At 41.1% G+C, this 25,119-nt stretch overlaps 1 protein-coding gene across 1 annotated transcript in view; it reads right to left on the bottom strand.

Moving 5' to 3' along the window:
- Positions 1 to 4,101: 4,101 nt before the first annotated feature.
- The window catches only part of ube2e2 (ubiquitin-conjugating enzyme E2E 2), a 33,794-nt gene continuing 12,776 nt past the window's right edge, over positions 4,102 to 25,119 (bottom strand). The window contains exons 4-6 of the mRNA XM_005744015.2: positions 9,746 to 9,878; positions 6,863 to 7,010; positions 4,102 to 4,385 (exon numbers count right to left, since the gene is read on the bottom strand). Of these exons, the coding sequence (XP_005744072.1) occupies positions 4,288 to 4,385; positions 6,863 to 7,010; positions 9,746 to 9,878 (379 nt within the window). The 3' untranslated portion in view covers positions 4,102 to 4,287. The remainder of the gene's footprint in view (positions 4,386 to 6,862; positions 7,011 to 9,745; positions 9,879 to 25,119) is intronic.

Here is a 25,119-nt window from a genome sequence, read left to right on the forward strand (position 1 = left end):
TAAGCTTGAGCAAAATCCCGAACGCAGCATTACACAGTCAGGGCCGTGCATATTTGGACAATGACACTGCTTTTGTCTTTTCTCCTGCACACCAGTAACTGTGCAGTGAAGTGCAGGCTTCCAGGCTGATTTGAAGGGGTTTAACGAAAGTATTGAAGTAAGTGTCTCATACATACTACCGCCTTAGAGGCTTAAAAGCAGTTGACCAAGAAGCCATTTCATACATGGGCCTTTCCCTTATTATTCCATGAAAGATCTCAAAGACGTCTCTTAGGATATAAATATTAGACCCAACAGCTGAAGGAGGCTGAAGAAGAAAAAAAATCAATAAAGCAATAAGAGCAAAAAAAAATAAAAAATAGCAGTAGCCAAATCAACAATCTAGCACATTATGTGACCTGGAGGACCACAGAAGGCAGCTAAAGTGCATGGGCTAGATTTACCAAACAGTTTGTGAGGTGATTATTACACACTGGTCACATTTGCAATACCTAAAGCAGATAATCTGAAAAGTGTGATGTTCTGTCTGCTGTATTCAGGAGGTCTTATTTAACAGATCTTTAGCTATGACTAAGCTGCTGCCTCATCGGCCACAGAAACTGACAAAAAACCCACTTAAACTGACCACATGTCTGTGGACTCATCCAATAATTACTCACAACGTGTTATTGCAGGACCACGAGTTGAAAGTATTGCAACCAAAATTGGCACGAAAGCACATTTTCACAGTTTTGAAAGGTTAATGGCGAATAGTTTGTATTTCTGTGTTAAAGGCGCATCAATTCTCTGCGCTTGTGCCTGCCATTATGTGCAAAAAACAAAACAAACAAACAAAAAATTCAGGCCCTTGTTATTTGGGCTGACCGTGGCTCAATTACTGATAAATTACATATTAATAGATTTGTAAGGGAAAGGTGCCTTGCAGCTGTTAAATGACCCACGAAGTACATCATGATGCAGTTACCTGTGGAGGGTGCGCAGGTTTAAGAGGTTAATGGGGTAATTTAGTCAAACGGTGACTACTGCTGTGCTTTGACAGTGGAATACTATTTTCTTTAACCAATTTCAAGTGTTGTTTTCAAGGTTTTTGACTATCTGTTTAGGCACTTCAGTGAAGTTATAAAGTACATCGAGTGGAAAAATTTAGCCTAAAATGCTGTAATGGACTGAAATTGCAATACAATTCTCCTTTATTATCTTGGAAAAAAACATGTACTGTACGCGGGCAATAAGAACAGCATGGGAGCCAGCAAAGGTTAGATTGCTGTTTTAAAAGCAACACATCAACCTAATCCTGTAATCTAATGTGTGGTAAAAAATGCAGTTGTTTTAAGCACCAATTTAGTCTGAGATGGAGACTTTATCTCGTTTGGCGAGCAGCCTTCTGGCCAGTCTTACAGTCTAATGGCCACATTATTACTTATGCAAAGCACCAGCCAATTGGAGCATTAATCAGGAGAGCAAGCGAAATACCAAAATCTGTAAGAAACAAGGGATCAGTCAGCTCTTGTTCTGTTGAAAAGGCTTAAAAGCTTTTTGCTCTATATCTCATTTATGATTCAAACATGGCACACTGCCAAAATATATTGTGTGAAATACTACAAAGTTTAGTTTGTGTTTTTTTTAATCCCCCTTCAGGTCCATTCTTTTGTTTTGAATATTTTACTAGTTCTGGACTCACTGTGGACCCCAGTTCACATACATAAAAAATCCTTTTTAAGGACTGGATATTTATTTTCTTGGAAAACATCATCAATTCTACCAATAAGCAGAAGGGATGTACTGACCGTTTAATGGAGAGAGAAAAAAGTACATGAACCTTTTTATTAGAACGGTATAAACCAGGGGTATCAAACATAAGGTCCCCAGGCCAATGGCACACTGAAAGGTCCAACCGGGCCCACTGGAGGCCTTTTCAGAGTGCAGAAATTACAAAGGGCAACTTTTGGCTGTATTTCGCATCAGGAGAGCTTTTTTTTCTGAATGGGTCATTGCAGCTTTATAACTTTTCTACTAAGGTGGTTACGCCAAAGAGCCACCGTGATGCGTTTCTGTGTTTTAAAACAGTAATCTTCCTTTGAAATGACAGTACACGCCACCATTTGCTGGTCCCCCCAGCGGCTCCCTGGCAAGACGGTCCTATGTTGGTGATATGTTAAATAAATGTGAGCACAAGAGAGAGGAGACATCCTACAATGAGCTGAAACATTAAGTCATTTATTTCTGCATATACAACTTCCCCTCACGATTTCCTGTCGCCACCCCTCCCCCTCCCTGCACTGTTCTGTTTTTAGTGACCCCCCCTACATGGCCACCTCTATTCTTAAAAAAAATATATCCGGAAAAAAAAAAAGACATTTTCAACTCGCACCATTTTCCAGGAATATTTTGTTATATTTTATGTTCTTTTTTTTCCTGGCATGAAAGGAAGGAAACATGACGACATTTTGAACATTTCTGGTTGGTCTCTCCACCTCACCTACATGCACTTTATTTTCTTTTGCTGAACAAGTGACAAACCTCATAATAAATCAAGTTAAAGATGAGCTTATTATGGTTATTCAACCTTTGAATGGTCTCCATATGAATATGTCCATGTGAATTCCTATGGTTAAATGATTGTGTAATAGTTTTGGTCGTCGTAAACAGGCTAAAAGCACAGGTAACTCAATAAAAGCAAACTTTATTTTTTTAAATAAATTCTAAAGTTGTTTTTAGTTCAGTTGACTAAATTAATTAATTAAGTCACGTCCTCTGGAGCTAAAAAAAGAAAAAGGAAAAAGAAGAAGCCAGTGTGCCAGAAAAACTGCAGTTCCATTAGTGGCCACTTGAGGCTGGTTCCAAAACAGCAGAAATAAATATTTTTACAGTCTGGACTAAAAGGGCTTGGGTCTCTATAGTTAAGTTAACTTTCCCCTTGATCACACATCCGAGGGAGTGAGGGGGTAATTTATTTGTTTATGTTTTTATACTCATCCATCTGGATAACAGCAATATATTCAGAGTTATTGAACTAGTCTAATGGAAATATTTGATAAGCAACACAACCTGCTATGAGACAAAGACATTCTAAGATCTTTGTCTTTTTCAGTTTTGATGGGTCAAGAGCTCAGATTTTATTAGCCTATAAGCACCCCCCCCCCAAAAAAAAAACCCAAAGTCAGCACAGCAGGAGCCAAAATTCTAATGGCTTCAATGACATAAAATGAAAACCAATCGGGGACTACATCCATCTTTTGCATACAGTCTCTGCAATATCTTCAAAAGGTTTGTCTTTCTGTCCACAAACTGAAGGCCCATTTTGAGCTTCTGAGGTGTAAGACTAGCTAACTTAAAAACTTCACATCACATTCATGTGGGTAATAAAATCTACCCCTCACCCAGTGTGTGCCAAGAAGTGCTGTAATGTTTATGACTGTAATGTTTCATAATCAGGCGTGTTCGCGTATGTGAAACATGCAACATCAGCAGTCAGGAGGTGCGCGACTGAATGAACAAGTGTAAATATTTAAGGGTGAAGAGATTGCAGTTACACACAGAGAGCAGAGCGTTTTCTCACAAGCCAACCACAGTGTGTTTTATTGGGTGCTTCAGTAATACAAGTGCACAACAAACCACTCTGCAATTGCAGAGGTGGCGGGTAGCCAGTAAATATACAAGTCCTGCCTCTTTCACAGGCAGACCTATACTTTTGCGGTCTGCCTCAAAAGCCTTTGAAAAAATACATACAGTACAAACAAAATCAGAGAAAGTTAAAAAGCATGAAGGAGCCACTTTCCTGTTCCATGCAGATATCATACTGGTGACAACCAAAAAAATAAAAACGAGGAAAACAAAGTAAAAGCATACTCTGCATGTTTGTTCCAGGTGCCACTAAGAAAATGAGAATACATAATGTATAGCTGAAGGACAATGCTTATGATAATTATAATATTCTGTGTTTTTTTTTCTCCAATACAATACTTCCAACATTCAGATATTGGAAAATAAAAATCCCAATCTACTCTTTGTATAAAAAAGAAGCTTTCAAGTCAACAAGGAACAAAGGACATTTTTTTGTTTTCTTTTGTTTGTTTTTTGTTTTTACACAGAAAAGGTAGATAAAAGAGGGAAGAAGAAGAAGAAGAGGAGAAAGAGGAGGAAGATGGAAGAGGAAGGGTGACAGGAGGGCAGATTTACCGCTGCACTTAGTGAGTGTGCTTTGACAGACTAAGGGGTGAGAGAGGTAGAGAGAGGTTCAGTGAGGGGTGAGGGAGGTGAAGGAGGGGGCGGGTCACGGCAGGGAGTCTATGTGGCGTATCTCTTCGTCCATTGTTTGGCTATTCTGTCATGCTCTGTTCTGTTGGTCAAGTACTGTGTGGCGATGCTTCCCACCAGAGGGTCGGCTGAAACAGAGAGAGAGAGATCAATAAATCTTTATTACAAACTCAAAAGTCCAGATGTAAAACAAACAACACGTCAAATAAAATAAGCAATGGAAATGCAGCATAACAGAAGAATGTAGATCATTATGGTTGAGCGCTCTGGTTGCCAAACAATATCAAACAGAGGCTCATTCAAGCAGTCACTGAAGGAAAACCTGTGGATCTTTATTTTGATGTGACTGATTAATCTTTCTTCATCACTGAACTTTGCCTGCTTTCATTAATTTTAGTGCACGGTTAAAGTTGTTGGATGTATTTAATGCTGACTAGCTGTGCTTTGTGTTACGGCCATTGGGAGTCCTAATGAATAAAGAAATAAACGAACTGTCCTAAAGAAATGGTTTCCAAAGTAACCGTTTTCCCCTAACTGGCCAAGAAAACCAAAAACAGCAATATTTATTCCAGCTCTTGAGATGAGTACACTCTGCTCTCCGGTTTAGACACATCCCTGCATGCTGGAGGGCTGCTGTCAGATGGCAGCAACGTTTACAAGGAAACTGCCTCAATCTTTAAATTTGGCAAACTAAACAAGCTGTTTATCTGCACACACCGACAGACTTTCTTTCTTTTTAATCCTGCGAGTTCTTAATCCTAATCCTATGTTTCGGAGAAAAGCAAAAAGTACTTGTTGGTTAAAAATGTAAATGGGTTTTGACGTGTGTCTTTGGCTTCAGAGAACAAAAGCGACATTATCTGATAGCTCACAGTCAGGGTCCTCACTGATGATGGTTTAGACCTCAGAACCTTAAGTTAGATGCTTTGTAAAAGAAACCAGCTGTGGATGGGAGCAGCTGAAAAGATGTTTTTCCTTTAGCTTTTAAGCTTCTTGATAAGGTGGACTGATAAGATCTTCAGTGGCTTTTTGCCTGCAAAGTTTTGATTGCTTCACTGCTGCTGTTATAAATCTGTTTGTTGAGAAGACTTAAGGCTGCCTGGGCTGGACTTTAATAACTCTGATTCATGAACAAGTTCATGAACAGGTTTCCTGTTTTACACTTTGCACATGTCTATTTTTAGCCGCAAACGTCTTCCTGCTGTGCTTAGAATCATTGCCATCGTTGTTACGCTCTGCTACTGTGTGTAACATCACCACAGCCCTATAAACCATTTATCCTGGTGCTCTGTAGGTGTCACCATAAAGAACAAAAAGAACAGAACACAGCCCAACACTGGTACGGTCAAGAAAGCAGTCACACAGATTTTAAAGTTGTTTTTCCCAGAGTGATTAGTCTTTTGAAGATGCTGAAGCGGAGACTCTCTGAGCTTCTGTACGAGAGCAGTGAAACTGCAGTAAAGACCAAGCTGCCCGTACAAAGCAAGGCATGCACCTGCACTTTGGCTAGTGCTGCCATTCACCAGGGCAACAAAGGCAAGTATAAACTAGGAGTAAGAACAGGCTCTTATTTTGGTAACCGTAAACACTTCCTGTATTTGAAAACAGGATACACTTGAAAAAATATTGATGTCTAAACTTCTGACTTTCGGTACTTTAATTACATTTAGACTTTCCTTGTAATTTTGTTACACAAGTAAAATGTTAAAGTTAATGGAATTGGGTCAAATAAAATTTACTAGACTCATATAGATTGAGTTTATACCACACATATTTTCCTTAATGAATAATAAAAAGCTTTAAAAAAAAAAATCAATTTGATTTTATTAGAAACTACTGCTGAAGAGGGCCAATAATTATTTTTCTGAGTGTATTAACAGCAAACTAAAATCTCTGTTGTTCACGTTCACTTTAGCCTGTGAACTCAAGCTGCTGCTGGAAAAAAAAGTCACTGGACCAGCAGCTGGCCAAACCTCACCCGAATAACTTTTTTGCAGTATAGCTATGAGGAAGACTCTTTAATAGGGTCTCATCATACACTATACACCCAACAATGACTCAATTTCAAAGCATTAAGCTTAAAATTAGTGTAAATAACGTTAACATTTGATAACCTTACATTTTTCTACATAAAGTCCTGAGTTTCTGCTACTTCCTGTCTCACCTCTTCAAGTGTAGCTGCTTAATGGTTGCAGACACTGTGCAAACATAACATCTTGCTCTGAAGCCACAAAGCTAATAACAGCCCAGTGTTTTTTTTGGTTTGCTTTTTAACATGACATTGTGTTTTTTCTTATAAGACTGTGGGTCAGTTGTTCTTTCCTGGTGCGAAATGTGGTTTTGGTATTTACAACTTTAAGCTTCTAATTGTGCCAAATATCTGTCAGCATCTGACGGCCTTGGGGAAACAATGAGGGCTTGAATTGGCTGTGGTTTCCTTAATACACAGGAATAGTTAGCATTCTGGAAACATAAGACCACATTTCACATCAGAGTTAAGTAAAAACAAACACTGCATTCAAAGGACAGAAAGAAGGAAATGAAGACAGAACAGTTACCTACATTAAAAAGTCTCTGGCCATAACAAACAGCATTAAACAGATACCTGGGTTACAGTCTGTGAGCAGGGAGCAGATGGACAGCAACACCTTGGAGATGGTGAGGGCGGGGCTCCAGTTGTCCTTCAGGATGTCCAGGCAGATCACCCCCTGACTGTTGATGTTGCAGTGATAGATCCTGGTACGGAAAGTTACCTGCAGACACAAAGACAAATGCACTTTAGAGAAGAAGGGCTTTAAAAAAGAAAATAAGAGAAATATTTGAGATTTTCCCATCAGTGTTGTTTATGTTTTTATTTGGTGATCTCTGCATTAAACAAAACATGAGATCCCTTTTTCCCTTTGCCTTGTGGACATCATACCAGGTGAATCCAGAGCTGATTGTCAAGGCAGAGCTGTTGATTTACTGGCTGCTCTATGTAACCACCCTCAAATATCACTGTGAGCTCTGGGGAGAAAAGAATAAGACTCCGGGTACAAGGGGTGGAAATGAGCTAGCTATGAAAGAGCTCCCCTTAGAGACAGGACGAGGAGCTCGGTCATGCAAGAGGGACTCTGAGTAGAGCCGTTACTCCTCCAAAAGGATCCAATTAAAATGGTTCCAGCTTCTGATCAGGATGCTTCCTGGATGCCAGCTTGGTGAGATGCTTTGTGCAACACCAACTGGGAGGAGACCCTGGGGCAGAACCAGGACCTTGGCTTCCCTGGGAACACCTCTGTCTCTTCTCCAGAGAAACTAAAAGCAGTGGCATTGGGAAGGCATCTCTGCCTACACAATTAAGATTAAGGCACTGACCTCCCAGCCCATTGTTCCTTCAGTGGGCTGGTTTCAGTCATTATGCAAATGTACTGTTTATAAGATCAGCTGCAGTCAGCTGGGACTGAAGAAGTCACTTGGCTGAGTGACGAAACGTTTCTCCCACAAAACGCTACGTCCAGATGAGTAGAATCAACTTTTGGAGATTTACTTACCTGGATGATTGAGCACGCATCAAGACATCTCTGCCTACACTGTTAACCTCCCACCCCCCGGCACCTGCATCCAGATAAGTGGAAGTCCGTTTTAATTCCATAAACACTAACACTCAACCAACACTGAAAGCCACCACCCAGCAGAAGACGAGTAAAAAGGGCAACAAATGATTAAGCCTGTAAAACCAGCATGTTAGCTGTAAGTGGGATAAAATAAAAGATCTTAAAAAAAAAGAATATATTACCATGTAGCCTGATACTTTCAGTGATAATAACAGGTGAGACAGAGGAGGGCAGCTTAAAGGCTTTTCTCCGTTACTCACATTAACACCGATGTATCAGCATCAGGCCTAGTATAATGGGTCTGCCTGATCGCTTCACTGAGGGCCATTCTGCACCATTTGTCACAGTTTCTGGATCAATACTGAGCCATAAATACACAGTTAATCTAAAACAGCTGTTTTTTATTATTGTGAACATCATTATTTTTGGTTTTATCCTCTGGAATTTTTCACATTTTTATATTTTTGCTGAAACTGGCTGGCCAACAGAGGGCAGCATGGTGTAAAAACAACCGAGCACATTGAGAGTTGATCAGCTTACCTGTCTCAGCAAACAGGCTCCTGCAACCACAGACTGCATAACACGCCCTCTCAGCTAACAGCCTCCAAACACAGAGCTGTTTATGTCTGCCGTCTCGCTCAGATTCGAGCTTGACATCTGTATGGTCCTGACACTTGACACCTCTGCTTCTCCAATCATGAACATCTGGCCCTCCTGACCCTGACCCTCCAGAGGAAACCTCTAATGAGCGCTGGCACCCCCCCCAAACCTATCCCCTCCTTTGGGGCCAGCGCTGAAAATCACACACAAGGCAGGACGTTATAAATAACCAACCCCTCCCACCCCCACCGCCTCTGCGGACACAGCGCTCCTCTTTCCTGGCTCAGAAACACAAACACATCCACCTGGTGAACTTGTTAGGTTGACTTTTTTTATTTTCCTGTAAAGCCTCAGATGTGAAAGTGTTTCTGCAGTGAGGAGTGTTCCGGTGGCTAAAGGACGAAGACGTGTGTGTGTGGGGGGGGGGGGGGGGGGGGGGGGGGGGGGGGGCTGGCTGTAGATCACAGTGTGTTGGAGGGGTTGGCGGTATTGAAGGGGGCGGAAACACTCGAGCTCCCTCTGGCTACAGAAAGCTGGGCCGGAGCCTGTGGATTTGTTTGAGTCTGCTGTCAAACACAGAGTTGGTGGTTACATGGCACAAAGAGCGAGGAAGAGGGAGAGAAGAGGGTGAGGGAGCACGGGGAGGGGTGCACGTAACTAACATGGAGAGTGTGTGTGGGGGTGGGGGGGAATGAAGGCCAAGTGAAAGTATAATCGGGAGCACTACAGACTAAAGGAGATCGTCCCCAACAGTCTGCATGTTCAGTAAATGCCGTCAACTCGACATCACTAAAAGTACTCTGCAGACAACGCCACATATTACAAGAATGGGAGTCCTTTACACAGTGAAAACAGGACGGGTCAAATTTTCAACTCAACTGCAGCACTTATTCCTCAAACAACATGTTTGATGTTGAACACCAAAGGAAGTCAAATAGAGCAGAAGTTAAGCTCTTACTGGAGAATCAACCAGCGAAAACAAAAAGGAAACTTACTTTTCAGATTTGAAAATGGGACGTGGGTGTCTACATTTGGGAATTGCAGGTTCAGATGTTGGTCTTTACCTTACTGCTGTGAAATTATCACACGAATGCGCTTTTATTATGAAAGGAAATATGTGGTCATGCTTTGTGCACTGCTGCAGGCTAATCATTGGTTTCCAGATTAAGAAATGAGCCAGATATATCCTCCACACCCCCACAGTCCTTCCAGAGTCTGTGCAGTGTGTAGTTAATATTTGGCCCGCTGCTAAAAAAATCCAAACGACTAAACAATTGCGTCTTCTGACTGCTGACCTTGGGGGGTTTGAAAGGGTAGTCCGGTGTGAAGGCGATGTCCAGGAAGAAGACCCCTCCCTCATACACTGAGCCCGGTGGCCCCAGGATGGTCGACCTCCACTCGTAGATGTTGTCTCCTTTGGGGCCGGCGCTGGAAAATTGAAACAAAAGATTGGTTAATATGTTAATCAGCACGGAGCATTGAAATCGACATCCTGGTGTTCATACTGCCAGCGGGCTGATAGAGATTTGGGGCGGCAGCTGAGGCGGTGAAATGCCTGCTTCTGACAAGTTAATGATGGAGATTTGGGGAATGCTGAAGCCATGGAGGGTTGAGGGTTTTTTAGTTCAAGGCTATTTTTGAAGGATTTACACCATATTTCAACATTTTGATCAGAAGATTGGATTTCTTGCCACTGGGGGGTCGAGGAAGTGAAGCATTTCTGAAAAACTGACACACACTAATGATACTGCATGAGCATGAGACCTCAATAAATGAAAGACACACAAAAAGCTAACAGAAGAAGACCAGCAACGCACGTGTACATGGAAATAATTCATCTGCAAAAAGGCTTTAATGCTCTAAAAAACAAAACAAAACAAAACAAAAAACCAAAACAGTAATGGCCAGTGTTAGAGAGAGTGCTCTTTGGTTTTGTCCTGTGGTTTCTTCTCACTGGTTGATGTGGTAACAGAGATAAGCTCAATAATCAGCTCACAGATTCATTTTGGTGACACTTTTTTGGAAAATGTGCCAACTGGGCTCTAAAAATAAGACAGATAAAGCAATAACTAAGAAACAGTTGCATAAAGACTCTGCAGCTCTCCCTGAATGGATAAAAATACTTCAGGAAACGTGTGAAATGGAAGAATTGATATTCTCTCAGACTACACAACTACACACATCTGGGGAAAGCTGGGAAAAACACTGGATATCGTATCCGACTGAAATGAAATGCAATGATTTTTTTCTGCAGGTTTAGTTTTATTGTTTAGTTTTATTTTGTTTTATTTTGTTTTTTAGGAAGAACTAATGGAGCAGATCTCTGGATATGAGTGAGTGTTACGCACACGGGCCCAGAATATGATTGTTTAGTTCTCCTAAAAGGAAAACTAAACCACCGCTATAATCATCAATAAAACATGAAGCTTGGGCAGGGAGCGCGTGTGTGTGAGCATGAAAGGAGGTGCACCCACACTTAAATACATTAATAAATCATAATATATACACTCTGACAATAAAAAAAATAAAAAAAAAAGAGCGGGTTATCGCCTCTCTTCATTTTGTTTCTCTTCCTGTGGACAGACTTGTACTCCACATCTTGAACAGCAGTTTGTGATGGTAGTCCTCGTTCTGCTCTGTAGCCTTGTGGTCACTTCAGCCAGCTCTCCACCTGCTGTAAGCTCTGGTTAGAGCAGACCACCGGCTCACAGCAAATCTCCATAACAGAACAAGTAGTGCCGTCACCACAAGTAGCCCAAGACGGTGGAGCTGGAAATGAGCCCACCCGTAGGGAAACATGAAGAGAGAGAAGGGCCGGGGCCGACTGGTTAGCAGACTGAATTTTGAAAATGAGAGTGTGGAGATTTTCTTGATAGTGGGGCCACCCACTCGAGTAAAGCTCATGGGTCATAAAACATATTCTCATAAATAAATGAATATTAGCAGAGTTCGTTTTCTACCATTCATTCGATTTAAACTTTGAGCAAGTGAAAACTGCCTCACTGAGGTACACAGAACAAAAATATCTGTGTTTGATTCTGCATCTGTAAATCTTATATTTAGGTGTATATTCTAATATATAAAGCATTTAATTCCACTACAATCTGGTGTACTTTGTGTCCAGATATTTTACACATTCCAGCACTTTTTCTGTCACGTTTTCTTTTCCGTTGTTGAATGTGTGCCCTTCACTTTTATTCCCGACACCATACGCATTTCATTTTACCACTGACGGCCATGATTGTGGGATTTATTTGTTCTATTTTTTGTTGAAAAATGACAACAAAAAAAAAAGAAAAAAGAAAAAGAAAACAAAAGACAAATATAACCTTAAAGACTTTTACATGAGATATTTAAAAAGCCCAACTGGTGCAAAATGATTAAATATTCATGCTGTTTTTGTCTTCATTAGAGGAGTATTTATGTCGCGCAGAGATTGAAGGTCACATCTGTTGTATAGGCGCCGTAATTAATACCATTTCCATATTAAGGGCTTCCTTCCCCCCAACCACCATTGTCTACAATAAGACCCTGATCTGGCACAGAGCCATTTAGAGACCAGGACAATGTCCAGATCACAAAGCCCGGGACAATGAACAATCCCTCCTATTTCATGTAATTACCAGGGATGGTGTTTAATGCCAAACCTTAGCGTCTGGCAGATGTGCTAACAAATGTGTGCATATGAAGCGCAGGCACACAGGGCTGTGAGAGCACTTTTATTTAAACCAAGAGCTTGAGAGATATTTCCTGGAAGAGACTCTGCAACAGCCTCCAACGTTAAACTGTTAAAAGCAGCATCTGGCTCCAAGCATGCCCCTGACAATAGATCACTCTCCGTAAATAGAAATCAGACTTGAGACATTTCCTTCTTCCTTCCAGTGTCAACACACACAAATTTCCACTAATCTACTTTTACACTGCCCGTCTCTTAAGCCTTCTTTAATTAGCTCATTATGACTACTTATTCTCTGGGGAATTACAGCAGAATACACTTGATATAATAATAAAACAATCTGACTTTGAAAAGAATCGTGGTTTTAGTCATTTGTATCTGTAAACTTTAAAGTGTGATATTTAAAACAGTGCACGGTGACTGCTGGATGAGTGATTGTCGCATAAAGGACACAGGTGGTGTTAAACAGCACACGGGTGGTAAGAGGGTCCATTTAAACCGTGGAGTGTTACTGGTTTAGTTTGTTTTGGCAGGCACAAACAGTGCTGTCTAAATATGCTGAAAAGACACAAAATAACCCCAAAATTTCAGGCTTTGTTTCGCCTCCAAACAAACGTTCGGACTGAGCACAACAGCTAAAGCCACTGTAGGCAGTGAGCACAAAGAAGAAGGATTTACAGGCACACAGAGACAGATGTTGACATCTGATAGCCAGCAGTTTGGGCCTGTCATAACAATATAAAGTGAGGAAAAACACACATTATGAACTGCTCCTCTCATCCAACTATCCCTTCTAAAGAGAAGTTAAATCAGAGCAGAGAACTAGTGGACTAGAGCTTTCAGGACAGCAGATCTGTTTAGTGTAACATGTCAATCATAAGAGTAAGAAATGTCAAACATGGGCAACACTAGAACAAGCGGGTCAACTGAATCCATTGGCATTTTGAAGGAAAAAGTTAAAATCCTACACTGAAACCTGATGAGCACCTCTCAAAATCAATGTAGGAAAGAACAGCCATGATTGGCTGGTTTGGTACCATCATTTCCTCCCGTGCATTTCCAGTTCCTGCTACTTAAATGCTGTCATTTACATTTTGATATGCATGTTATATGATGACCAAATGCTAGCTTGATTTTTTTAACAGATAAATATAAAGAGGGAGGAGTTGTGGTCGGGGATAGCATGTTGAGCCAGAGCAGATAAGTGAAAAAAAGACAGCAGTGCAGCCTGTACAGAACAGGGAGAATCACAGCTGACTGAGCAGAGTGTCCAGACTGTGAGAATCTAATTCAATTGAGTCATGAGTGAAATCCACCGGCGAGTAGCTGAATTGGACGGGTTTCAGGCCTGAGGAGCAGAAGGCTATGGTTCTCTGGGTTGGGGGAAGAAAGGCTGCCCCAAGCGAGGGAGTTCAAGTATCCTGGGAAGTCCTGCAGTAATGTAGGCGTTGCACCAGACTGTTGTTGTGAAGAGAGAGCAGAGCCAAAAGGCTTTACCATCCCTATTCCAACCCTCCCGTGGTCATGAGATCTAAAAGAGCAAGTTTGCAAATACAAGCAGCTGAAATGAGTTTCCAGTGTAGGGTAGAGATAGGGAGAACAGCTGAACTGCTACTGCTGGTCTGGCCATCAAGTTAGGATGCACGCTCATCTAGAGGGGGGAACTCAAAAGTTCTGCTGGGAGAAGGATGTCTGAAATACTCCACGTAACCTGAGACTACGTGGAAGGCTAACATACTACGATGGACTGGAGGTTGGATCTTTTTTGAAAACACGGAAAACTATTTGAAAGGGTTATTCACAAGTGGATTTGAAAATGTATTTGATCTGTAATCAAATGATTTGATTAACTTAAAAACAAAAAAGAATGATAACATTTAGTTAAAAAAATGAAAAATTCTTTGCGTGGCTGCTGATGTTGGAGCAACAAAAACAACTGCAATCTTTATACATCACACACCACTTAGTTTGTCCGCTGAATGTGAACACAAGCTGAGCCACCCAGGAAAAGACTCGGTCCAAATTGGTCCGGACATGTTGTCATAACTGGCACCGCAGTCGTTATGTCAGCGCCTGCCTTTATGTGAACTCATTTTGTGCCTCATTCACTGTTAACAGCAGGTTTTCACCTCATCCTTTAGTCTGAACAACTGTTCAAAACAACCTTCAGATGTTGTCAAATGATGCTTTATAACATCTAGCTTATTCCAAGCATACACCCAACTTTATCTGTGAGTGGGTATGGCTTTCAAACGCAGGCCTTTTAGTGTAAATCTGACTGATAAATAAATGATTTAGTTCTTTTCAAATGTGGACGAGTGAGCTGAGCCACTCACTGGCTCAACATTACTCTGCATTTCCTGCTGGGAAAGAACCACAAAGACAGCTTATTTTTCTAGCTTGAGGATATCTTCCTTCTGTGACTCTTTAGCTTACATTTCTGTGCTACATACACACAGACACACTCACATATCAAGGTAACACTTTTATCACATCTATTCAAAAGCTTCTGTGACACCGCGGTGAATAAAAGAGGTGACTATTTCATTCTCTGGCATCCCCAATAGAAGGAGATGCTCACTTCTTTTGAGGGTGATGAGATTGTAGTGGCGATAATAACTCAGACATGAAGGAAAGATAGTGATGATAGGGCACGGCAGAGGTGCGCGCTCAGCAGCGAGATTGCTGTAGGGGAGCTGACAACCGCACAAGGGCTGTGGATAAAGGCTAAGTCAATAGCTGAATGTGCATGCCACCACTGGCTGTTGCTTGGAGACCTCCTCCCCCCACCGGCTCCGGCGCTCCCATGGTGCTTTGTTGCAGCTGGTTGAAGGCCAGCTCATTCAGGATCTGACAGTCTCTCCCTCAGAGGCTATTAGTTTTGGCAGATTTGAGCGCTGCAGCCATCATAAAGTTAGAGTTGGTTCAGTTCATCTGCAGATGCACGATTTTAAGTGTTTGTAAGAGATTCCCTTCACCAGGCTGTTGTGGTGATCAGTTAAAATGCCTGACTTTCTGTGTTCCACACATTATAGAGTAGTTAGCAGATAACCAAGGCAATATTTGAGTTACAACACAGCAAATACACCTTTAAAACCTCAAGTGACCAAGATATTTCTATTTTGACTGAATGTAGCGTAAAGCACTTTGGGGTCCTTAGGGACTAAGTAAAGCACTATACAAATGCAGGCCATTTACCATTTTTATTTTATCAGAGTTCAACACTGGCTTCGGATGTAGCAACTGTCAGTTAAAACCCCAACGATGACTTAGAGACATTATACATATTTAAAAAAGTGCTCCATAACAACAGCAGCAACACCACTAAGGATCAAAATACCACTAAGTCACCTGGATTTGTTCATCAGAGAATTATTAGGAAGTATAAACAATACCTAACTCCTAATGACCACAGAGAGGGTGCGACACACTGAGGAAGGCTCGCCCTCTGCCCACTACATCAGACTGTGGCAGCAACACCACAATATGACTATGTGGTAATTTTAATAGTCCATTTTAAATTAATAGTCAAAAAATGTGTTTGCATAATAATAAGCTCTGCAATTAATCTAGCCTTTAGTCAAACCCCGCAACAAAGAGGGTCTCGCTGCTGCCAGCTTGGAGCAAAATTTACAGGAAAAAATTTAAATAAAGTAAGCTAGCAGTTTATGTACAACCAGGCAGCCTTTATTCAGACTTCTTCTATAGCTTTGTCACTGTGAAAACTAACCCACAGTGCATGCGGGTTTGTTCAAAACGATCACTTTTTCTTCAAATTCTATTGTGATAGCGATTACAGCAGCAAGAGCTGTCACTGTCGCCTCCAAAGCAACTCCATTTTCTTTCACTCCATCCAATCACGAAGCTTCCGCTTTGCTTCTCGCTGTGTGCATATCAGAGAGGCTCCAGCTTCACCATAATTTACCGCAGTGTCATCTTCACTGCTGCTGGGAAAAACAGAAGCTGCCTGGGCTCAGTCTTTTCAATACGCACACATGCTTGTAGATGTGTTTTATGGTCTCCATGCATCCTTGCTTTCTATGTATAAAAGAATTAAAGAAAAGAAAAAACATTTTGATAGCTCAAAGAATTCTTTTGTTTCAAAATATATAAATTAAAAAAAATAAGATCTGTTTGATTGAATTATGTGTTACCAGTCTAAAAACCTGGGACTCCATAATAATTTGATCACAAACAAATTTCAGTGCAATCGTTGTAGTCGGGTGTTTTTTTTCCCCTCCTTGCATTCATCCATGCATGTTCCTCTTATCCTAATGGAGAGGGGTGGGGGCTGGAGCCTATCCCAGCTGCCACTGGGTGAGAGGTGGGGTATACCGTGGACAGGTTTGCAGCATGTCGCAGGACTAACAAAGAGACAGACAACCATTGGCATTCACAATCACACATGTTAACATAACTCCACTAACTGCATGTCTTTGGACTGTGGGAGGAAGCCAGAGCGCCCAGAGAGCCCACACATGCACAGGGAGAGCATGTGAACTCCACAACGAAAGGCCCCGGACAGATGGTGGTTCAAACCCAGGAGCTTCTTGCTGTGAGGCTTTTGTTTTAAAGTAAATGTAATTAAAATCTTTTTTTGAAAAAACATAATATTTTACATATTTACTCAAGATTTTGGATTCTGTGTGATCATGCTTGGCTGGTGCCTTGGCAAAAAAAATAAAAATAAATAAATAATCAAGTGAAATTGTGAAACTGAAAAAAAGCTAACCCGCAATAATCTTACAACCAACCCTGAAATAGGGAGTGACAGTCATAAATATTCTCCGTCCCTTCTGTCTTTCTCTGCCTCTGTGGGAAAACAATCCTCTCTTCGGGCAGACAGAAGCAGCTCTGCACACTTACATGACGTTCACCACCTTAACAGTGCTGTTTAAAGGCTTTGTTACAGGCTGAAATAACAATAATCTGTGGTCAATAACACGCTACATCTGCAGTGCACTGTCAGCCAAACGCCTCGATGTAGTATTTGGGTCATTTGTTTGAGGGGTCTGGGATGCATTAGTGTGCGGGTGTCTGTGAGAAACTTGCCACTGCCTTGTCCTCAGAGATTATGATCACGGAGGAACCCACTTTGACAGCTGTGCTGCTTCCTACACAGCAGAGCCCCAATATGACGTTTCAACACAGATTCTGCTTTTTGGTTCATTCTTTCTCCGGACATTTATTTTAGGGATGAATGAGGGACTTTCCTGGTGACTAATTTAGTAGTTGATTAAAACAGAACAGAAAAAACAGCACCAAAATCGAATGGATGCGGTTAAATATACATACATGAGTGTTGTGTTATTAAAACATTTTATTTTACATCAAATTTCTGTCTTCCAGTGACGTGAATTGAAAATGAGGTGTTATATAGGCCGCTTCCACTTTTGGGACACAGCTCTCTTGTTTTGCTTTGGTTACAAAACAAACGCACCTCTTTCCTTTACAGGAAACCTAAACTCACTTACTGCTTAGTTCAGCTCCAGACAAAATGAGTAAAACAGAGCCCTTATTCAGTGAGGTTCATATACCAAAAAGGTTTCTGTCTTTGTCCTAATTACTCAGGGCCTTTCACCTCTTTTGGTGACATATGACGGATACCACTACCCCACAGTTATTCTGAGGCATCTTTTCTGTGAATTCACCATCTGGCCAAGGCCCATGTCCTCTGACATGGACCTCATGATCAAAAACACAGCCTACCCTTGGCCCTAACCCCTTAACAACCCTCTTCACGCCATCATTTTTGCTTCTCTTTGCTCCATTTTTAGATATTTGTTTGTTGAAATAAGAAATTTATTTAACCTTCACATAAATCTCCTGTAAAAGGCATACAGGATGATTTGTTGAGCATGGCTAATATTAGCAGCAGAAGGCTGTGTAGTTGACACGATTCAGTCATGTTTTTATGCTGGCAGTGTCTGTGAGAAGGAGCGAGTAATCAAATCTCACACTGACCTCAACAATGAGCACAATACCAAAGCCGTTTTCACACACACACAAACCTCTGGTCATTTTCTCAGGTCAGGATATTTTCCACAGTTGTCTGTTTTCAGATGTAGCACAGCAGGAAATAGTCTGCTTCAACACTCAATGAGGTTTCCATGGACCTTGTAAGAAAACTCAGTGTTCTCACATTCGCCTCAGCTGGGTGATCTGTAGAAGAGCTTACGACTTCTGCGTGTATGAAACCTGCAACGAATTCATGACAGCGTTGCCTGTGAGGATGTTCAACTTAATGACCCCTCACACAGGCCTTCAGTATTTTGCCTCAACGAAAATCCTCAAGTGAACTGAAAGCTAGGAGAAAATAAAAATGGACAGTTTCCTTTTCCTCTGCAAACCGTCTTGAGGTTTCAGTTTCTTTGTGGCGTATAAAGAGTACACTGTACAACAGGCCTGCCTCGTCATTTTTACCTTTCACTCTCAGTTCCTAAAAACTATCCAAGCTGCGCCACATAATCACAGCCAGCCGTAACATTTCCATATATATTAAATGACCTTTCTTTCCCATGGTACGGCTCGGCCTGCGCAACCAGAGAGTCCTTCACACATTTAATCACCCACACTACCACACTTCATAGACGGAGCAATCTACAGATAGGTGCCAATGGCAAAAGATAACCTTTATCTTAAAGCATGAGAGCAGGACTAATCTTTGCAACATCGCTGACCTATCTCATGGTTATTGTCACCTAGAGCCAACAGGGATCAGGTTAAGTTGATGAAAGACTGTTGGTCATGAGACATGCTTCTGAATTTCTAAGCAGATGTAAAATTATCTGCTCTGATCATGTTTACAGGAAAAAGCTTCTCTTAGACTCTTAAAGAGGGAATTGATAAACATCAGATACCACTTGAGGATGCTCTGGAACAAACTGAAATGTCAGACCAGAATAAACTTAAGTTTTTCTACATCAAAGAAAACACTGCAAGCAACCACTATTAAAGAATGCACGAGTGAAAAGCGCAGCTGCAGGGAAACAGCAAGAACATCCGCCATGTGTGCCAAAAGGACTGCGTGGTGGTGATGGAGTCTTTCTGAAACAGACTTTAAGACAAACAATACACAAATTCCCTCTCCACCATCACTGAAACACATCCAACAAATACAGCGCTAAGGCTTCAAAGACGGCTTCTTTACTGGTCTCACCATGTTAAAGCCAGACTGTCCAGTGCATAGGCTGCAGTCAACAGAACATAATCAAATAAATCTGCATGTGAACAGCCATCAGATTAAAGGGGAACTATTATGCTTTAATTTGATCCTGTCATATATACTGTTCATGCTAAACATCCATCATCTGCCACTTATCTGGGTTGTGGGGGTAGCAGTTTAAGCTGAGACTCCTCCTGCAGCTCTTCTGGAGAACAACGAGGCGTTCCCAAGCCGCTGAGACACAGGGCCAGATTTACAAATGGTATGCGCCGGTGCAAACGCCTCTTCTGTTAAAAACCCACCATTGGTATTCTTGTGGCACAAAATTTAACAACAACAACAACAGAAAGCTTATTTTCTGCCTGCTGTGGTGATGACAGTTGCCACTAGGAGTCTATATTATGTGGAATGAGAAGGGTAGATGTTATCTAAGCAAGTGCATAACTGCTGCAGGTGAGTGGCTCAAAGCTTTAACTATTCTTTTTACCGAGTCCTCACCTGCATGTTTAGGGCCAAGCCCCACACGAATACTGGTATTTTGATAAAACAGAGTGCAGCTGAAGTAAACTGAGCGTCAGAAGGAGGAGAATCCCAACACAAGAAGGCGTCTGGCAGTGGAAAGCCATCTTACTTTGTAGTGTCCACGTTTGTTTCTATACACTAACACTACTCTTAATGTAAACATTATTTACTACAAATTTTAAAGGACAGTGGTGACGGGAGCTGTTTAAATTTACACACAAAAACAAACACAGAACAAAACTTCAAAGCTCACTACAAAATAAACCATGTGACAATCTGGGATGATTTTTGACTGAATTATGCAAAACTACAACAATAAAAATATGGAGCTGGAAATAGATATAATAACAGAACCCCTTTAACCAACTATGTGAAAAGTTGAGCAATCTGTGAAATTTCTGGGCCTCAGTGCTGGTCTTCAGCTTTTTTCCTCATGAAAGGATGTTTCAACATATTTCGAGAATTTTTTCCCAGCATTTGCAGCTGATTTTTATATTAAACACATGGATGAATTTAGCTCCCCAGTCACTAATATCTTCAACAACTCTGGAAATGTTTTTCTGAAAATATGACTGTTTATATACAGAACATATAGACGTACAGCTGTGAGCTGCAGGAATTTTATTAAAGGTTTCTATGGATTTTATTTCCCTCTAACCACTGTATAAACTGGTCTCTACAGGAAGCCGATGACTTCAAGCTAACCACAGCTGGCACTCTCACCGAAACGAGAAACTACACCGCCACCTTTAAAGCGTAAAAAGGGTGAGGGAGTGTGACACTGAAAAGATGCTGTTGGATCCAATATTGCTTGCACATAATCTGAAAGGTCACCGACAGAAACATGCAAACATAATCAAACGTGATGCTGTGTGTGAGCAAAACAAAGAGCAAAAACAGAGAGCTCCAGAAGCAGACTGTCACACACAGAGCTGTTTACAGCGGCAGGTAAATAGCTGTCTGAGCCACAAACTGCACCAAGGGGCTGATAAATAAAACAGGGAGGTAAACTCGTAATTGAATGTGAATCAGTATGTTTTGGAGCTTGTGAATACCGCTAAGCACAAATAAAGCTATTATCTGTATTATTCGCCATTCCAGTTCATTCCCCACAGGCACTTTTCCCCCCCTAACAGCACCGCCATTCAGTTAAGATCTTCTTTTCTATCAGCGGCTGTGGCGGTTATCAGAAGAGGAACTATAATGAAGCAATCTTCTTTCCCCCCAACCGTGAAAGAGCCCCAAGACCAATTACTGTGCAGCTCGACAGCCGGGGTGACACCTCCTTCCTCTGTTCTCTCGTCTTTATTGTCTCAAATGACATGGTTTGTTTTTTTGTTTTTTTAAATCGAGCCTTTTTTTGTTAGTCTGTACAATGAATACTGCAATTACTGACCGGAAGGTTTATACAGCAACAAGGGAAATGGTTGAGTAGGTGGATGCATGCGTTTCCAAGTCGAAGGGAATAATACAGTTTGATTCCCACAGGGAGACGACCGTGTGTGCGCTCGGTTCAATCAATACACACTGTTGTGAGTGTTGAACTGAGGAAGTATACTTTATGAGAGAGGCCTTTTACTTAAAAAGTCTGTCATGTTCATGCAGCTGTATTTCAATTACTGTGAAGAAAAAGGCTATTTTGAATATATCACAAACAGCACTCGCATAGAAATCAAACCTTTAACTTATCGTTTTATTTTGTGTTTTCAAGAGCAAATTTAAAAATATAATAATAATTTTATCCTAAAAGTACAGCTCTGATTACTAGCAGAGAAACCTCACCCACTGGAAATAAAACCCTCCATTTGTGAGCGGCAGCCAATCATAAGCAAGGCTGCTTAAGGGAAATGAGCCAGATCTGGACTAGAAAGCCTGTTTGTTCTACACATGTGCAGCTAGAGCTTCTTCCTGTCTTTTCCTTTACAGTAAAAGCCTTGGGGATATATACTTTGGAAGTAATAGAATAAACAATTAGTAATGATAGGAATTGGTAAAAAAAAACAAACAAAACAAAACAACAAACAAAACAAAAGAGGCAAGTTACAGCAGATTGCAGGACTTGCATAGAATCTTATCTTTGGTTTTACTAGTCATAAAAACAGATTTATTTTGTTCTTAATAAATGTGCATTTTTCTTCCCATGTTCACAAAGCTGTAAATAAACAGAGGATCTGATCTCTTCACAATGCTTCTGAGGTACGACACAGAATTCAGTGTGGTAAGCATTTTCCCTCTCCATGTTCCTGCTGCTTGCTGCCAGCATCTGGTGCAGTGCAAATGTTTGCCTCAAGCTAAAAATGTATAAAGCAGAGCATATATCATTAGCATAACGCACACATGCTTTGCATAAACGACAGCATAGAGCCATACGAGTCATAAAAATACTACTTAGTCGACAAAGAACATGCTGTGTACCTAAAGTGAAGGGTGACTGATCTATTAAGGAGAAACTTCGGTTCCCTAAAATGAGGCCCGACAAACCAAATGTGCACAATTTGGCAAAAATAAATAAAATTCAAAGAACATGCGGAGATCTAAATCATAACTGGTGTGTACAGAAGCTTTTTATAATTGCTTTATGAGCATGGAACTCTATCATGGGGTAATTATAAACGTTTGCTCTGCTTGAATAAAAGAAGCTAGAATTTGTGCTGACATGCAAACTGGTTGCCTGGGCAGGGACTTGCAGGAACACTGCTTCAGGAAAGAAAACTGCCTAAAAAACAGATTTGCCTCCGAGACAAAACTGCACCCTCTTGCAATTTATGAACTAAATTAGTCAAGTGTGCAATGTTAATACTCTTCATTTTACAGCCATCCACTAAAGTCTGTTCAGCTGTAATTGGAGCCGTCTCTTCAGCCTCTCTGCACCCTCCACAAAGCTACTCTGGGCAGCCATTTGGTCTCCTGGCTGAGGGAGTGGACTTATTACCAAAAAGGTCAGTGATCAGAACAAGCTGAGCTGCCACATCTGCTACACAGCCCGATATTTCTCTGGTCTATTCCCCGGACACCGTGTTAGCCCCAAGGTTTGCAGGTAGAGAAACGTATCAAGATTTTTTTTTTTTTTTTTTTTTTTTTAAAAAGCTGCACGTTTTTATTCCCTGGTTATTATTCATTTCATCACTTACAACAGAACGTTAAGAGTGTTAACATTTCATCCCAGAGACCACAAATATGTCATTAAGACACTTTAAAGCTTCTTGGCAGGAGCTGTGATTTGTGACTTCAGGGGGAAATCTATTACTTTTTAAGATCCCAGTCAGAAGGGTAATGGGATCTAAGAGCAACTGTTTACTTGTGAGTTACAGTATTTGTTCGCTTGCCAAAAGATTCCTTCTGTTTGCTTACTTGCCAGCCTCAGATTACCATTCAGTCATTCTCAATGACCTAAACTGCTTGTGTGAAAGCGGCGCTGTAATGGCAACAATCCACCACAAAATGTCCACACTCCATGCTTCATGCTCGACTTCCCCGCAAACCCATTAATAACACTGCGGACAAATGTTTGCCAGAAAACTACCTCACAAATGAGGACATTGAGAATTCAATGACACACATGAATCAAGGCGGACCGTGTTCACTGTCAAACAAGTGCCGTAGTGGAAAACATTAAGGATGAATTAAACTGGCTTGTGTCAGAGGGAGAGCATATGTTAGCTGCAATCCATAGGAAACAACTTATTACCTTTGCACATTAAACTTTTTGTGAGGAGAAAAAAAACAGGACAGATTTGTTTGGCTGGAAAAACTATTCGTTTCAGGAGCTTTTATGTAGGGACACGAAAACGGATGCACACTTAAGATATCTTTCATTTTTCTGATAGTCTTTGAGAGCAGTTGGTTCATTTGTGCATATGAGCAACAGATTATACAGTCTGGACCACATGATGTTCAGTTTGTGTCAACATGATGTACATGTAGATGCATACACACTCCCTTAAATAAATAATCAAACCGCACAGATTATGAGGCAAGTGGTTCTCATCCCTGCAGGTTAAGGTTCTCATCCTGTAGACAGCCTACAACTGAACTCCCATGCAGGCATCACCAGCTATACTCCAAGACCACTGACCCGGAGTCTGCCCGAGCTGGTACGAGATGAAAAACGCTTGTGCTCGATGGTTAACGGTGAATGAACTTTTCCACCAGGAAACTGATAACAGAAGATTATTCTCTCAGACAGAAAACAATAAAAAGATGAAACATCTACCAAGACTGCCACTAACCAGTGTTTTGAAGGTGTAATTACAGAGCTGACATATGAAAGGAGATTGCTCCAACATTTCAGAAAGCGATTTATTTAGACATTCAGTTAAGTGAAAGAAAAGTTTGTTTTTTAACTGCCAATGTTTTATTAAAAACATAAATTGTGACTACTGTCAGTGACTGTTATTGGAAAAGAAACCGAATAAAAAAACAAAGCAGAAGTGGAGAATCTACAGCTGTGTTCACACAGAAAACACGATGACCAGAGGACATAAAGTCGATAACATTTGGTGACATATAAAAATAAACTTTTTCAGTTTGCTGTGCATTAAATAGCCTTTTATTCAAGACTGCTGGTTAGACAGAAAGGAAAAACACCCGAAGACAGAACTGTGGAAAACTGTGCTCTATATTTTTCTAAACAACAAATTCCATCAATCGCGATACTTTTAACTGACACTTGAGCTCGAGATGTCTCCCATTTCACAGACAAGCCTATTTTCAGTGTACCTATTTTCACGTGCATCATACCAGTATAAATGGCAGATGAAGGTGAGAAATTCAGCATGTGCATCAGTTTCCACAGTGAAGTGAACATCAAAGAAAACCCGCAAAAAGGATGATGTATTTTTTTTTGACCGGAGGATGCAAATAACGCAAGTGTATCTACATAAAAAAACACTCTGCATGCAAAATTAGCACAGAAATACAACAAATCCATCACAGAGTGAATGATCGACCCCAGTGACAGATGGTGTGTGTATGTGTCTTTTTTCCTCGGTCATCCAGCCTGTCTCTGTATTTGGGCGGCTGACACAGTGGAGAAACATTTCATAAAGGTAAGCAGTGGAAACACCTTGAAGCACAGAAAAGGTGCTTGTTTATCTGCTGCACATCATAGCACTAAAATCACACCAATAATAATTCACTGATGCTTCCAGACACAATACGTTTATCAGTTCAAACACCCGGGAGGTATTCCTGGAGCCCACCCCGGTCTCTTTTCCTCTGGTCCCTCCGCCCCTTAATGAATATTGATAAGCCCTCCCTGCTGTGCTTAATGTTAACGCCACGAAAAATTATGCTGGCTGTGTCAC

This window comes from Pundamilia nyererei, unplaced genomic scaffold, assembly GCF_000239375.1.
Source record: "Pundamilia nyererei isolate P.nyererei 1_Seehausen unplaced genomic scaffold, PunNye1.0 scaffold00138, whole genome shotgun sequence".
Lineage (NCBI taxonomy): Eukaryota > Metazoa > Chordata > Actinopteri > Cichliformes > Cichlidae > Pundamilia > Pundamilia nyererei.